Below are 15,802 nucleotides of genomic sequence, written 5' to 3'. Positions count from 1 at the left end.
CTCCCTCGCCTCTTGGAGGAGAAAACCCTTCCCCTAACCCCCTGCCCTCCCTATTTTTGCAGGAATTTGAGCCCCCCCCCCCCCCAGCAAGAGTAATTCACCAGGATGGCTTTAACCCCCTTTAAAACACAACTCACCATGCAAGTTTGAGCATTTCTTTTATTTTTACACTTAAATATTCTCTTTAAATACAGCGTTATCACCATGAAAAGAACAGAAAAGGTCTTGGGGGGGGGGGAGGGGAAAGAAAAATACTCGGAGGACAAGCTTTGGATTCACACTGGAAAATTAAAAATAAAAAGCCACCTTAGACAGTGTGAGATGGGGGAGGTTTAGGAGTCGCAGAGTCTCTCTTTAAATAGGAGGAGGAGCCGGGGGGGGGTGCCTGGGGGGCGGCGCTGCGGTGGTGCCACGGCTCCCCCCGCAGCCCGGTAGCACCAGAGAGGAGATGATGGGCTGTTTGGTTTCGTACACGGTGACGAATCGAGCAGGAGCCAGCGTTAGTGTCAGTGAGTACGTTGAAACCGAACCAAAAAATAATGATAAAAGGCAGAAATGCACTTTCATTGCACTATTAACAGCATAGTTATCTTTGTAAAAATAGAATAAATCCTATTAGTTCTTTGCTTATTGTGAGAGCACCCATCCTAGCCAGCGTCTTAGGATTCATTCTGTCAGTTGAAGGAGCCTCTGCTCGGCCGGGACACGGAGCTGGGGGGCGGAGTCCGTTGAAAATCAAAAAAAGGGGGAAAATAAAGACTTGAACCCATTCAGGTGTCACTGTTTGCTCCGGTTTGGCAGCTCAGAGTTGCTCCATTTTGTGCGGGAGCTGAAAAAAAATAATTAAAATTCCACCCACCCCCCCGCAGCTGAAGCAGTGGGGATGGGGCTGGCAAAGCACCCAGCGAGGGGTAAGGCCTCGCCCTCCCGAATTTAGCCCTTGGGTGCTGGCTGAGGGCTGGGGGGGCTGCCCCAGGGCTCAGCACCAGCTGGTACCACACACCGAGGCGTCGTTCCCCCCTTCCCGGGACTGGAAACCAGCCCCTTCCCCTCCGCTCTGCCCCGGGACAAGGGGCTGGCAGCCTCGGGGGGGGGGGGGGGGGGGGGGGGGGGGCTTCGTCCTGGCGGGGAGGGTGGACACGGGTTAAGCCAGGCTTAAGGCTCCGCTGGAAGTGCTCCCCGAGGCGGCGGGAGCAGCAAAGAGCTTTTGAACCCCTTTAAACAACATTTCGACAGAGAGGCGCTGGCCAGGAGCACAAGAAGGGCCTTAAACCACCACAACACCCCCCCCCCCCCCAAAAAAAAAAAAAACAACAAACCAGTTAAAGCACTTCAGCAGACCACAGCTCCCCCTCCCCAGTTTCCCTGCTCTCCAGGCGGGACGTTTCCCCTGGGAGCAGCTTCCCTGCACAGCTCGGGGGTTGTTTTCTGAGAGGGGAGGGCGGCAGCTGCGGGAGGGGTGCTGGATTGAACCCTCTGGCTGAAGAAGCCCGTGGGGGGCTCTTCGCTCCCCCTTCTCCATCGGATTCTCTCCATAAAACGCTCAGATTTGTTCATCCGGAGTCCGGAGGGGAGACGCTTCCCCTCGGCTGGAATAAGGCTGGAGCCGGGGGGGGGTTAAAGGCGCTGGGGAGGGGGAGCGCTGGGGAGCGCCCCCCCAGGTCCTGCCCCTCGTGATGCCGCGCAGGGACCTTCACCGGGGCCTTGTTGCAGCAGGAGGCAAAAGGGGGGGCCCCAGCCCCGCGCTGGGGGAGCCAGGGGGGGTGGAAAGTGCTTTTACTGCCTGGCCAGGCAGCTTGACCGTTCCTCGGGGCCGGCGTGGAGCACGGGGACAGACAGACGGACACGGGTCTCCAGCACAGCTGTGCCCTGAAGGGCTCAAGCTCTTCAAATCCAGGTGGTTAAAACTTGCCCGAATTTTCTGGGAGTTTGCAGGACCCCGGTCTTGCCTCTCTTGTGCGATTCAAGCCCCCCCCCGCGGGCTGCAGGTCCTTCCCGATCCATCGTGGCCCCTCGTGCCGGCTGCGGTGGCCGGTGGCTACTGGGGCAGCACCGTAGGGAAGGGGGAAGAGCCCTCGGAGGTGCTGGGTTGTGACATGGCCTGGTAAACATTCATCAAAGGAAAAAAAAAAAAAAAAAAAGAAAAAAGAAGGAAAAAAGGTCTTTTTTCCTTAAAAAACAAAGAGGGCAAGAGGTCTTCCGGCAGCCCAGGGCTGCGGTGGGGGCAGCGGCGAGGATGGAGGACGGGAAGGAGCTGCCGGGGGAAGCAGGAGGCTCAGGTCAGGCGTGTCCGGGTGGCAACCGAGCGGCCGCTGGCATCAGCCGGGCTGTGGAAACCGTCTCTGCCGGGCAAGCGAAAGGCTCCAGGCACCGGGCGAGGGAACGCGTTTAAAATCCTCTGTACACAGCAGCCCCTGCTCCCCCCCCACCCCCCCCGCAATTAAATAACCACCGGTGGCCGATGCCAGTCCATAAAATATTAATGTCAATAAATAAATGAGCGCCGGGGGGGGTCCGGGGGGGCTCACACGGGCAGGCCAGGCCCCAGCGAGCGCTCCTCGGCCTGGGGGGGCTCGTGTGCCTGCGCCGGGGCTTGCTCCGGCGGCGGGGGGGGGGACGGGGAGCGTGGGCAGCGCGGAGCCGCCGCCGTTCGGGAGCCCGGGGGGGACGGCGCAGCCTCCGGGGAGGAGGGGGGGGGTTTGGGTGCTTCCCCCTTGCTCGCAGCCGCGGCGGCTCGGCCGCAAGTCCCGGCGGGGAGGGGGAGGACGCCGAGGTCCTTCTCGGCCGGGCAGGGGGACGGTGGCGGCGGCTCCGCCGGGCTGCTGCCCCCCTTGGCCCCCAGCACCGGTCTCTGCTCCACCTGGTAGTAGAGCACAGGCCCATCGTTCAAGTACGGCTGGTCGCCCGCCGCCGAGGCCGCCGGCTCCGAGCCGTCGGCGAAGCAGAGGACGGACGAGCCCGGAGGTAACTGGGCTTGGATGAGGATGGGGGAGGCGAGAGCTGGGCACAAACCCTCCGGCACGGCCAGGGGCTCCTCCAGGATGCAAACGCCCAAACTCTCCATGCTGGAACCGTTGCTGGAGTCTTCCTCAGCCTTCAGCCTCTCCAGCTCCTCGGCCGTTTGCAGGTGCATGACGGCCGTCTCGTTCTCGGCCATGAACTCCTGGAAGTCCTGCGTTTCGGCCGGCTGCGGGCCCAGCCAGTCGCCAGCGGCGCCGGGACCAGCGGCCGCCTCCTCCTCCGGCGCCGGCGGGCGCCCGCCCTGGCGCTTGTTCTCCAGCTCCAGCTTCATGATGGTGTGGAGGTAGTGAGTCCGCACGCGGATGGGGTTGAATTCGATCCGCCCGGCCATGTTACCGCAACCATCCCGGGAGCAGCCGCAGGGGAAGGACATGCGATCCACCTGCCAGGGAGACGGAGACATGGCAGCTCCAGGATCCCAGAGGATCCCTCCCCACAGCCTAAAATCCACCCCGGCGCGGCCTGACGTCGGGGATTTGGCGCTGGGGGAGGTTTTCCCTCAAAAGAAGGCTGGAGCTGCACCGCGGCCCCTCCGGGGGCAGTTGGCACCCGAGAAGAGCACAGGCACGGGATGAGCCCGGTCTGCCCCCCCTTCCCCAACTCACCTGGCATTTAATCCCCGCCTGGCTGCAGGCGCAGGCCTCGGGGTCGCAGTAGAGGCGGCAGTCGCAGCCGCACTCCTCCCGGGACAGGCGGATGGCCCGCAGCTCCTGCTTCTCCTCGGCGTCGATGCGGTGAACGCCGGAGGCTCGCAGCAGAGCCCGGCGCCGTTTGGTGGGCAGCGGCTGCAGGAAGAAGTAGTCGTCCACTTCCACGTTCTCCACGTCGATGTCGTCGTCCGAGACGTCCTCCAGCGTCAGGCCGTCCGCCTCCTCTGACTCCACCGTGCCGTTCTTGGTGAGCTGGGGGGTGGGGGGGCAGAGTCAGCGCCCACCCGGGGGGACGCCGAACCCCGGCGATGAGGCAGGAAGGAGGATGCTCGTCCCTCCATCCAGCTCCTGGTCCCCCAGCGACCACCCACCACCCAGCTCAGAGCCCTCCTTGCCCCCCAGCTCTGAGCAGGGTCCAGCACAGCGAGCTGAGACCCCCCCAGAGTCATCCCTGTGCGATTCCCCCCCAGCCAGGCTGCAGGTGAGCTAGCAGCAGTTTGTAGAAGGGAAGGGAAAAAAAAAACAAACTAAAAGAAGAATTCAGAACAGAGAATCCCTTTTCTGTCTTCTCTCCACCACAGTGCCCTGACAATAGTGAGAAAAAGGGAGGTTGCAGCTGCTTAAAACACCAGAGTCTGGGGAAAATGGCAGCAGCAGTGGAGCTGCAGAGAATCCCCACGGGGAAAAGGAGGTTTGAAAGCAACAGAGGGACAACAGAGGGGCAATGGAGGGGCAACGCGTCACCCTGCTTTGGTCCTTCCTCCCCACACACTCAAATACCCCCAGATTTTGGCACTGAAGGACCCCCCAGCCCCCTGAAAGCAGGCAGACACAGAGGCAGCAGATGGAGAGATCCACGGCCTCCTGAGGAGCTGCTGGGAAAGCCTATGTTTAAAAAAAAAAAAGGGGAAAAATAAAGAAAATAAAGAGGCAGCCGTCTGGGTTTGCATCCCTTTGCCCAGAAGCCTGGATCACAGGCTCTGCGGAGCATCCAGCGAGCAGAGCTCAGCCTCAGGGCACTGCCTGAGGCACAGCCCCAGCCTGAGGAGGGGCTAAAAAACAGGCAGAGCCGCCCAGATCCTGCTGGAGATCCTGGGCTGCCCCCACCAGCCCGGCCGCCTCCTCCCAGACTGGAATTTCTACCAGCACAGACCTGGCGAGGTCTGGCCAACAGCTCCGAGCCCAGCACAGGCTGACGCTGCCCGGCTGGCCCTGCCTGCGGGCACAGAACCGACACAAAAAAGAGGCAAAAGAAATAAAAAGAATCTAGTGGTGACAAATCCATCCACAGCTGATCACAGAATCCCTCAGGTTGGAAAATCCCCTCGGGATCATCGAGTCCAACCCTCAGCCCGACTCCACAAAGTTCTCCCCTACCCCACATCCCCCCCCAGCTCATCCCAATGGCCCTGAAACCCCCCCAGGGATGGGGACTCCCCCCTCCCTGGGCAGCCTGTTCCCCTCTCTGACCACTCTTCCCTGAAACATTTTCTCCTCCTGCCCAGCCTGACCCTCCCCTGTGGCAGTTTCCAGCCGTTCCCTCTTGTCCTGTCCCTGATCCCCTGGGAGCAGAGCCCAGCCCCAGCCTCTCCACAACGTCCTGTCAGGAGCTGCAGAGAGGGATGAGGGCTCCCCTCAGCCTCCTCCTCCTCACCCTGAACACTCCCAGCTCCTTCCCTGCCTCCTCACAGCATTGATTCTCCAGCCCCTCCCCAGCCTCGCTGCCCTCCTCTGCCCTCGCTCCAGCCCCTCCAGATCTCTCTGGGATTGAGGTGCCCAAACCTGGACCCAACCCTCCAGGTGTGGCCTCCCCAGTGCAGAGCACAGGGGGACTGTCACCTCCCTGCTCCTGCTGGCCACACTAGTGCTGATACAAGCCAGGATGCCGTTGGCTTCCTTGGCCACCCGGGCACACTGCTGGCTCCTGTTCGGCTGCTTGTCAGTGAGAACCCCCAGACCCTGCTCCCCCAGACAGCTCCAGCCGCCCCTCCCCGAGCCTGTAGCCATGCAGGGGTTGTTGTGGCCCAAGTGCAGGCCCCGGCACTTGGCCCTTGCTGAAGTCCATCCCCTTCCCGTTGGCCACTGATCCCAACTACCCGAGTCTCTCTGCAGAGCCTCCCTGTCCTCTTGCAGATCGACTCTCCCGTTTCACTTGGTGCCATCTACGAATTTACTGGTCACCCCCTGATGTGAAGTGCCAGCCTGGATCTCTCTCCTCTGACCTGGCTCATCCCCAAGCTCCACCAAAGCTCAGCTCCGTGTTTCCCAACCACAGCATCACCTGGGTTTCACCAGCCACCTGCCCCGCCCCCTTCCCTGGCAATACCTTCATTTTCTTGGCGTGGAGTTTCTCCTCCTTGAGGTGCTCCCGCAGGATCTCCCGGTGATTCACCTCCTGCTCCTGGGCGAACTCGCAGAGCGTGTAGCGGCGGACGGAGTTGTGGCGCTGGGCCATGCCCAGGGAGCTGCCGCCCTGGCTGGGGACGCTGGTGAATCCCTGGCGCCGGGCGAAGTAGTAGACGGTGACTTGGTCGAAGCGGACGCTCTTCCTGCGAAGCTGCTTCTGCCGCTTCAGGATGGAGGTGGCTGTGGTGGGGGAAGCCAGAGAGGGGCTGTTAGGAGCAAAACATCCCCCTGGGGGGGCCACAGTCCACCTGCCCCATGGGAAAGTGGCTTCTCTGCCCCCAGGGGCAGGTTCAGCTCGTGCTGGTGGCCTTGAGGTGACTCTGGGTGACAGTGGCTCTGCCCTCCACTGGTCCCCAGAGTGACCCCAGCTACCCCCCAGGCACCCCATCAGCCACCAAAATACCTCAGCAGGGGCCAATGCAGGGAGGGGGGGAGGAACGGGCCAGGATGGGCCTTGGACAATCAATTTGGGGTCAATGTTTGAATTCCCCTGGGTTGGGCACAACCTGGACTCCTAGGGCTGGGGACATCAGCCCTGACTGTCACCAAACAGGGTATAAGGGATGGACAGAGCCAGCCCCCAGCTGGGGAAGGGCAGAGCCAGCCCCACAGTGGGGAAGGGCAGAACCAGCCCCACACCCGGGGATAGACAGAGCCAGCCCCACACCTGGGGATGGACAGAGCCAGCCCCACACCTGGGGATGGACAGAGCCAGCCCCACACCTGGGGATGGACAGAGCCAGCCCCACACCCGGGGATGGACAGAGCCAGCCCCACTCCCTCCCTGGTGCTCGGGGAAGGGCCGAGGCCGCCCCCAGCACTCACGTATGAAGCCGGTGGAGCTGGAGGGGTTGACGCTGTCGCAGCTGTCGGCGCTGTCGCTGTTGGAGATCTCGTCGTCCGAGTTGGAGCCGGGCGAGCCCACGTCCGCATCCTCAAACTTCCTCTTGAGGCCGGCGCTGGCGATCGCATCCATTGGGCCGCGGTTCGCATGGAGAGGCGACGGGTGCCAAGGCGGGGCCGCTCTGCCCCCCGCTCGCCGCTGCCGGCCCCCGGAGCTGCTGGCGGGTCACCGCGTCCCTGCGGGGGAGCCGAGGAGCTGTCACGGCCTTTGGGAAGAGCCGCCGGTCGCTCGGGATAACCAGGAAAGGTTTCCCTGGCTTTTCCCATCCCTGCCCTCCCCACCCCGGGTAAAGCCGCCGGTCCCCGACACGTTGCTGCGGCTCTCGGAGGTGAGCGCGTCCTCCCCACGGCTGCTCTGCAGGAGGGAGCTGCTCACCCTTATTTTATATTATTTATGATTATTTTATGCTATTTTTTCATTTTTGGGCAGCCCTGGAGGGCAGGGTGATGGCTGCAGCTCCCGTCCACCCAAACTCTTCTGTTCTAAACCGGTTTGTAACCGAATTAACCGCCAGCGAAAGGAGACGCAGGTTTATAAAGCCAAGAGCTCGCACTGCCCCGGCGACCACCCACTTCACCCCTGAAATAACCTTCACCGGTGTTAAAAAAAAAAATAAAGTTTAAAAGGACCTCAGGACACACCAGGGGTTATTCACCCATCGCTGACACCGGGTCGGCGGCTCCATCCAAGATACAGGAAGGGAATAAACCTCCGTAGGATTTTGCTGTGAGTGTCTCTGGCATTTTCCTGCCCCCTCGTTAATGCCTACGTGCTCCAAAAAAGGCACTTTTGCCCACGGGAAGTCGGGGAAAAACGCTCGGCTCCAGCTTGGGTGAGGAATTTTTGGGAGCTGATCCTGCGATGGGAAGAGCAGCGTCGCTCCGCGTCGCCCGATGCCGTCGGGTCACCCCAACGCCAGCGGCTCCTGCTTGTGCCCTGCGCCTGGGGCAGCCCTCGCCCCCCCTGCCCCGTCCCCGGGGCCAGGCTGGAGCCGGGATTCTCCCGGGATGCCCCGTCCCGGCCCCGGGGAGCCCAGCACCCACCCGCTCCTCTCCGCTTTGTGTTTCCTCTGCTTCAACCACCGTTCTCATGGCAACGGAACAACCAGCTTCGAAAAAAAACATCTCAACCAACGGCAACCGGGGTACGGCAGCCCCGGGGAGGACCAGAGGGGTTTTGGGTGTGATTCGGGGGTAAACGGGCAAGGGGAAGCTCTGCCCACACCTGGATGAAGCTCAGGGACGGGCTCTGCATCGCCTCCAGAATCTTTAAAGCCAAAAGGGAAACGCTGGTGCCCTTCTTCCCCCCCAAAGAGGATTCAGCGGTGCCAGAGCCGCAGCGGCACCAGGGCCACGGCAAAGCCCCCGAGCAGGATGCAGTTCCCTGACCCACAGATGTCACGGCTTGGGTTTAAACACAGCTTTTCAGGGTGGCTGGGTTTTTTTGTTGGCAAATTGGTTAATCCTGCCACTAAAGGGGGGGAAAAAAAGCAGCTGTTGAACCAACGTTAAGCATCAGCCCAATTAAGGAGCTGATTTAACGACATCGATTGCACACACGATCCGAGGGGAAAAGCAGAGGCGGAAAACACCCACTTGAGCATCGTTGCCACCATGTGTGTCCCCTCCCCACCTCGTTTTACCACGTTCAATCGCCCCAAAATGGCCCCGTTCCTGTGCTCAAGAGGTCCCTGGTCGGGCTCCTGTGGGTGCTGCCTGCACGGTGATGCTCGTCCCAGGGCTCAGGCGTCTTCGCCGGCCTCGTTTAAGGAAGAAGATAATTAATGAGGAGAGTCTCTGTGGTTTCTCCTATTCCCTCCAATGCAAATCTTCAAAATATCATCTAAAACCCCTTCACTTATGGTGAGAAAAATCAGTGAGGGTATCCAGGTGGAGACCCCCACCGGCAGCATCAAACTGCGGTCGGGGACGGAGCCACCAGGAGATGGTTCATATTAATTGTGTTTCTCATAAAGCATCAATTCGCTGCGCTGGGGGGGTCAAAACTGCCCCAGAGCTGGGGGAAGAGAAGCCAAACCCAGCGAAGTGGGCGCCCACCCAGGGGTGCTGCCTCGAGGCACAGCTGGGGCCGAGGACGGGGAACCAGGAGCAGCAGCTTCGGGAGACGTTGCGGGGATGGAGCAGCAGGAGAACGAAGTTTTCATCTCATTTCTCCACGGTAGAAGCTCCCCTGCCCACGCAGGCTTCCTCTTCCTCCTCCTCGTCCTCCTCCAGCAGCGTGGCGGTAGCAGCACCCGTGTGATGCAAAGGCCATTTTAATTCATTTATTAGCTCAAATTACCCCTTTTTTGAAATAAAAAAAATCCACTTTTGAAAATACCCAGGGCACAGAGGCAGGTCCAGTAGCTCAGAAGCCCCCAAGACCCAGCACAGAGCAGGGGGCTGGGTGCCCAGAAAAGTCCCCAGAGCCTCTCCGGGAGAGGATGGGAGACCCTCACCCTCGCGTGGGACTGGGCTCTGCAGCGGCGTGAGGATTTCTGGCCCTGAGGTCAGGGTCTGGCTTAAGCGAAGGTTTAAGGAGAGATGAGGGCAAAGAGTTGGCTCATCCCAGGCTTATCCTGCAGGGAAAGCCTCTTCTCCTCCCTCCTCACCTCCTGAGCCAACGCAAAAAAAAAAAAAATCTATTAACGATGGTGGCAAGAGTCGGGGTGGGGAGAGAAAATGAAAATAGGCCGCTTGCAGGTTTTGTTCAGTTTTTAAATGGAGACAAAGTCCCAAGGAGGGGATTTTCGATGGGGAAAGAAAAAACTAAACTCAAATGCTGTGAGGAAGGGACCACGCAACCCCAATTCCCCTTCTTTCCGCTCTTAAACCACACTGAAAAGAGCTCAACTAAAAATATTTTTTTTTTCCATGTCAGCTGTTGCTGGAATTGTCTTTGGCAGCGGGGAGGGGTTCAGGATAGAGATGGAACTCGTGTGACTGGGGATGCGAAGAGCCTCCCGAGGCAGAGCTGCTCCAGCCACAGGGTCCAAGAGCCCACCAGGAAAACCTGCCGGCTCGAAGCTCGTCCAAGGACTAACGAGCGCGGATCCTCACGAGGAATTAACGCCGACATGCTGCAAAAACCCCACGCTCCTGGTTTGCCAGTTGGCAGCTTTCAGGAGAGGAGGAAGGGCGGGAGATGCTCTGCGGTCCCCAGAGTTCATTTCTTGACGCCAAGGGGTGCGTCACCCTCGGGCCAGGACCCACCAACGACCTTCGTTTCGCCTCCGGTGACTCCGGCGCCGCCTCCGATGAGCCTCGAGCCACGTCAGATGCGCTGCCGGGCTGCTCCTCCATCGCCTTGTCCAGGTGGAGCCCGAACCAGCAATTCCAGAGCGATGAGCAGTTTAATCTCCAGATATTCAGAGCAATTAGTAATTACCAGGTGGAGACCCTCTGAGCATCTGCGGATTTTGTGATCCTCTGGATTTTGTGATGGCTCCCCAAAAAAATCACACACGGATCAGGACCGGGTAACTTGGAGGATGCTCATGATTTTTCCTCCTCATATTTACTTCCCTCTACAAACTGTTTTAACTGCATCTCTCGAACATCAATTTTTGGGGGTTTAAGTAAGTTTCCTGTAAGAAGGAAGAGCCAAAAGTGGATCCTGACAAAGCTTCCCAGGATTTTGAGGCATCAGAGGTGTCAAATACAGGGATGTGGGATTATTTCAGCAGCCAGACAAGGAGCGGGTGGGAATGATATGCAAGAAGGAAGAAAATAAATATATATATGTATACAGGGAGAGACCCCCGGGCTAAGCAGCAGCCCAGCAGAACTGGAGAAGCATCCCGGCCCCGTCCTGGTGGATACGGGCATTTTTAAGACCAGATCATGGCATGCAGGATAAAGTCAGAAAAATCTAATCCAGGAATAACCGAAGGAGCCCGTTTAATTCCGTTGCAGTGTTTGGCATCTCCCAGGAAGGCGACGCTGGAGCGCAAAGGCAGAGCCAGGGGCTGGAAGGAGCCAGGCTGCTATTTCATATTCCTCCCACCCCTGAGCTAAGGACGGCTCTCGGCAGCGATTTCAACTGGATAATATCTCACCCCTGGGTGAAACCTCCCCCAAAAAGGGGCTTCCCCTCTGGCTCGGCTCTCTCCCTCGTTACCAATTATGCAGCAGGATTAACATTGCTGGGGATGACACGGCAGCATCACTGCAGAGCATCACGCTGTGACGTCGGGGACGGGAGGGGGAATGTGTGAGGTGCTGAGCACCCCCCGCTCGCCGCCGGCCCTGAAAGCACCCACGGCCCCGTGGCTTTGCGGTTGTGCAGAATAAACCACCCGTCAGTGCCCCCCGGTAAGCGGAAAAGCAGCTCCCACCATCTCGCCACGGCCCCACCAGGTCGTACGGCAAAGCCCCGAGCCCAGCGGACAAGGAAACGGGTGTTTATTGCTGAGGGAAAGCAAATGGGAACCCGTGGGGGGGTCAAACCCTCGCCCTGTGCTTCCTCCAGAGAGCAAAGCAAGCAGCTCACCTCCTCAGGGACGGCCAGCAGGACAGGGACCCCCCACAGCCCCCCCCGGCGCGACAGAAGGGCTTTGCTTTAGGTTTGGCACTGCTTGGGAAGGGTCCGGCGTGGTCAAGGCCAGACACAGCAGAGCATGTAAATCCCTCTCCAAGGGGGGAAATAATTAAGCTCATGCTCGATAATTGCTGTAGAATTAAGCGAGGAGCCAGAAAAATGCTCTGATCCGGGGACACCTCTGCCCACTCAACGCCTGGCCTGGCGCATGTCACTCCCAGGCCGTGGTCCCTCAAACCCAGGTGTTATCCCGGGGCAGGAATTCGGGTGGAATGGATGAGCCTAGAAACGAGATTAAATAATTTCCACCTCGGTGGGGACAGAAGGGATTGGCCGCTTGGCCACCGTGAGTTCAGCGGTTCAGCTCGTGCCGACGGAGCTTCCCCCGAGGACGCGGCCGGGCTCAGCCTGGGCCCGTCCTCACGCCACCAGCACTTCAGCGAGCGACCGGCTTCGAATTTTTCCAACAAACGGCAGAAGATTCAGCTTCTTCCTCTGTGCTGCCGCTAATGAACGCAGCTAACGAGTAAATCTGGGCTACATCCCCCTCGGTTCGAGCGCTGCAGGCGCCAGAGCCTGCGCTTACGCAACCGCCATCACCATCAGCAGCGATGGGTCGGGGTTGTCCTCGAGCCCCGAAGCCCCCGGGGTGCTGGCTGAGGGTGGGCAGATCTTCCCCCGCCGCGGCCCGGCCTCCCGGGGAGGGTCAGGCAGGCACTACGCAAAAGGCCGGGGCCAAAAAATCCCGACTCGGGCCCCTCTGCCCGTCACCAGAACCAAGTCGTAAAGGTGTGTCCAGCCCACACGGCGCACGGTGGCTCCACGGGACACCCTGATCCAAAGAGTCTGAAGGTTGGGGAGCCCCTGACAAGGCCAAGGGAGCCCCTGACGGCGAGGGCAGGGCTGTAGAACGTCGCCGTGGTTGCCCCACGGGTCCAGCTCCTCCCGAGGGCAAGCGGGGGGCTGCTGAGCTCAGCCCTCGCTCCTGGATGCTCCTCCGAGGGCCAAGCCCTCACGCGTTGGCCGACGCGGGCTCCTGGACTCCCTCCAGACAGTGGCCATGGCCACAGACGGCTGGAGGCAGCCGGCCCTGGCTACCGCCCCACGAGGAGGCCGCAGAGCACCCGAGTCTGGGGGCTCCAGAGCACGGGGGGGGGCTCTGCTCCTGCACAGACCTCGGCTCCCACTGCGGAACCCCGAGGAGCAGCGGGGCAAGGGGCAACCTCCTCCACGGGGGCGCCAGTGGAGGCCCCACCACCGGCCACCAATATGCGGTGGGGGGATCATCCCAGCCCCCTCGTCACCTCCCAGCGCCTGTGACGGGACAAGCACCTTGTGCAACGACCCCCACCCGGGCAACGACCCCTCCCCACCTTCGGGGACACACCGGGCCCCCGGGAGGGCTCCTCCTCCCTGCCACCGGCTCCTGCCCACCACCCCGCGGGGGCCCCACCACTACCTGTCTTTTTGGGCCCCCCCCAGCCCTGGCTCCACCCTATCATGACTCCCATGTCCCCTGCACTGGGTGGCCCCCACCTGTAAGCCCCCCCCCCCCCCCCCCCCCCAGGGCCCCAGCTGGAGGACAAAGCAGCTATAAGGGCACACCCTGTCCTCCATAGGGCCCTTGGATATAAAAGCCCCCCCACAGCCCCCCCCCGGTACAGGGCAGCCCCAGCCACAAGGCCCCCCACATTCCCCCCAATACAAGAATGTGCCACATTCTGTACAGGCCCCCAGAACACAGGGGAGGGGGGAGCCCCGGCTATAAGGGCCCCCTACATCCTCTATAGCCCCCCAGCCCCTACAGGCCCTCGGCTGCACAGGTTCTCCAGCTGGAAGGGAGGCCCCCATCCCCTACAGGCCCCCTCCCTCAGCTAGAAAAGCTCCCCCCATCCCCTATAGGCCTCCACACCCTCTGTATGCCCCCCAGCTAGAAAAAGCCCCCCCATCCTCTAAAGGCCCCCGCATCTTCCCTACATCCCCCACCTAGAAAAGGCCCCCCCATCCCCCGTAGGCTCCTGCATCCTCAATGTGCTCCCCAGCTAGAAAAAGCTCCCCCCATCCCCTATAGGCCCCCCCACCCTCTATATGTCCTCCCAGTTAGAAACCCCCCCCATCCCCTATGGGCCCCCACACCTTCTATATGGTCCTTAGCTAGAAAATGACCCCATCCCCTATAGGCCCCCACGCCCTCTATACGCCCCCCCCAGCTGGAAAAGGCTCCCCATCCCCTACATGTCCCCCCACCCTCTATAAGCCCCCCAGCTAGAAAAGGCCCCCCCACCCTCTATATGTCCTCTAGCTAGAAAAGGCCCCTCATCCCCTATAGGCCCCTGCATCCTCTACAGGCCCCCAGCTGGAAGAGACCCCCCATCCCCTATAGCCCCCCCCATCCCCACGGGCCCCCCCATCCCCACGGGCCCCCCCCGCCGGAAGAGCCCCCCCATCCCCTACAGCCCCTCCCCAGCTGCGCCCCCCCCCATCCCCGACAGCCCCCGGCCGCAAGAGGAAGGAGAGGCCGCTCCCCCCTCCCGCTCTGAGCCCCCCCAGCCCGCCGGGGCGCAGCGAGGGGGGAGCCCCCCCCCCACTCACCGGGTGCCCAGGGGCGGGGCGGGGCCGGGCGGGGCGGGGGCGGCTCCCGGGGGCGGCTGGGCGCGCGCTGGGGCTGCGGCCGCGCGGACCCGCCCCGCCGCCGCTCGCCGACAACAATGGGGCCGCCGGCGCTGCGCCGCCCCTTATATACCCCGCGTCACGTGACGGGCCCGCCCCCCCGGCCCGCGGGGCTCGCTGGGAAAGCGAGTCCGGCGGCGGGAGATGGCGGCGCGGCCGCGGGGCACGCCGGGAAATGGAGTGCGGAAGTGGGGGGGGCACCCCCTGCCCTCCCCCCCAGCTCAGGGCCGCGGGGCCTTCACCCCCTCCGGGGCCGGGGAAAGGGAGGAGGGGGATGGGGGCAGGGGGGGCACCCCAAAGCCTCCTCCGGGGGCCGCCGGCCCCCAACCCCAGCGGGAGCAGAGGGGGCGGCCGAAGCGGAGGAGTCTAGACACGAGATCAGCGAGGCCGGGGCCAGCGGGAAGAGGCCCAAAGCGCCTGAGTTCAGCGGAGAGCCCAGCTGCAGCCCCGGCGGCTTGTGCCTCACCCCCGGGGGGCTCTGCGGCGCTGGCTGACCCCCCTCAAAGGCAGCGTGTCACCCACACACACACACACACTCTGTCCTCATCCCCAGGCTCCCGCTGCGGGGGCTGCAGGCCCCACAGAGCCAGACCTGCTCCAGGGGGGGGGTCCCCGCTTCGGCTTCCCCCCCTCCATGAGACCCACATACGCTCCGGGGCAGCCACGTTCCTCCCGAGGAGCTCAGGGAGCAGGCACGGCTTTTCGCCACTGGATTACGGATTAGTTGAGTTATTAACTAATAAGCAGGTCAAATTATAGGATTTTAAAAAATCCTCTTCATTCCCCCCACCCCTTCGTCTCCCCCCTTGTTTCCAGCCAGCAACCAGGGCTGAAGGAAGGACTGGCCTGTTGCTACCCCAGGGGTTTCCGTTCTCCTCCCCGAGTTGCCACATGCAACAAATCACTTTGCCGCCGTTTCCCTCATTCGATGGATCAAACTTGGCTGCACGCACCCAGCAACACCAATACAAGAAGTTGACTGAGCCCACGTCATGACTGTCCGAGTCCATCGCACTTCTGGCATATTAATGGAAAAAAACAGGATTAAAATACGCTGTCATCTTCATCACCAGAGGTACCAAACTGTGCAGAAGGCGAGCAGCTGAACATGAGATCCTCGGGCTGTGGAGCTCGCAGTCCGGCCGCTCCCCAGCGGTCATAAATGAGCAAAATTATTCAATTTTTATTTTTTTTTTTTCCTGGGCATCTTTATCCTTGACCGATTTACGAGACTTTGGCAGGTCAGGGCAGGACCCGTGGCTTGGGGCATGCTTGTCTCTCTGCTCCAGAGTTAAGAGAAGCGAGCTGTGGCCAAGTCAGGGGAGGAGACCAAGCAGCCTCCTCCTCCTCCTCCTTCCCGCTGGAATGGCCAGCCGCCAGCCGTTGCCTTTGGCCAAAGGCTTTGACCCCCAAGGTGACGCTGTGGGGAGGATCCCGGGCACCCTCTGACAGCGCTTGGCTCTGACCGTTCCCCAGGATTAACCCTCCAGTTCCTCGCCAGCCCTGACGCTAGCCAGCCCTGGAAGGGGATAGATATCCTATGAGGTGATTTTGGGGGAAAGGGGGAGCCACCCCAGTCCTGAACAACGGTTTTGGGGAGCTGCTGCCCTAC

General features: G+C 61.3%; 1 protein-coding gene across 1 annotated transcript; it reads right to left on the bottom strand.

Annotated features, from left to right (window-relative positions):
* Window positions 1-141: 141 nt before the first annotated feature.
* CSRNP2 (cysteine and serine rich nuclear protein 2) lies at window positions 142-14,175 on the bottom strand. The gene is made up of 5 exons (XM_074929561.1): window positions 14,113-14,175; window positions 6,903-7,157; window positions 5,998-6,257; window positions 3,627-3,923; window positions 142-3,403 (listed from the first exon to the last, which is right to left on the bottom strand). Exons 2-5 carry the CDS (start codon window positions 7,051-7,053, stop codon window positions 2,525-2,527), a joined length of 1,587 nt encoding a protein of 528 aa, XP_074785662.1. The 5' UTR covers window positions 7,054-7,157; window positions 14,113-14,175; the 3' UTR covers window positions 142-2,524.
* Between the last annotated feature and the right edge of the window lie 1,627 nt (window positions 14,176-15,802).

This window comes from Athene noctua, chromosome 30 (genome assembly GCF_965140245.1).
Source record: "Athene noctua chromosome 30, bAthNoc1.hap1.1, whole genome shotgun sequence".
NCBI lineage: Eukaryota > Metazoa > Chordata > Aves > Strigiformes > Strigidae > Athene > Athene noctua.
This window is presented reverse-complemented; position numbering and strand designations above follow the sequence as displayed.

Coding starts and splice junctions, on each gene's coding strand:
- CSRNP2 (XM_074929561.1), bottom strand. CDS start 7,053: ATGGATGCGATCGCCAGCGCCGGCCTCAAGAGGAAGTTTGAGGATGCG. Junction 6,258..6,902: donor CAGCTCCACCGGCTTCATAC/GTGAGTGCTGGG, acceptor CCCCCACCACAG/CCACCTCCATCCTGAAGCGG. Junction 3,924..5,997: donor TCCACGCCAAGAAAATGAAG/GTATTGCCAGGG, acceptor CCCACCCCCCAG/CTCACCAAGAACGGCACGGT.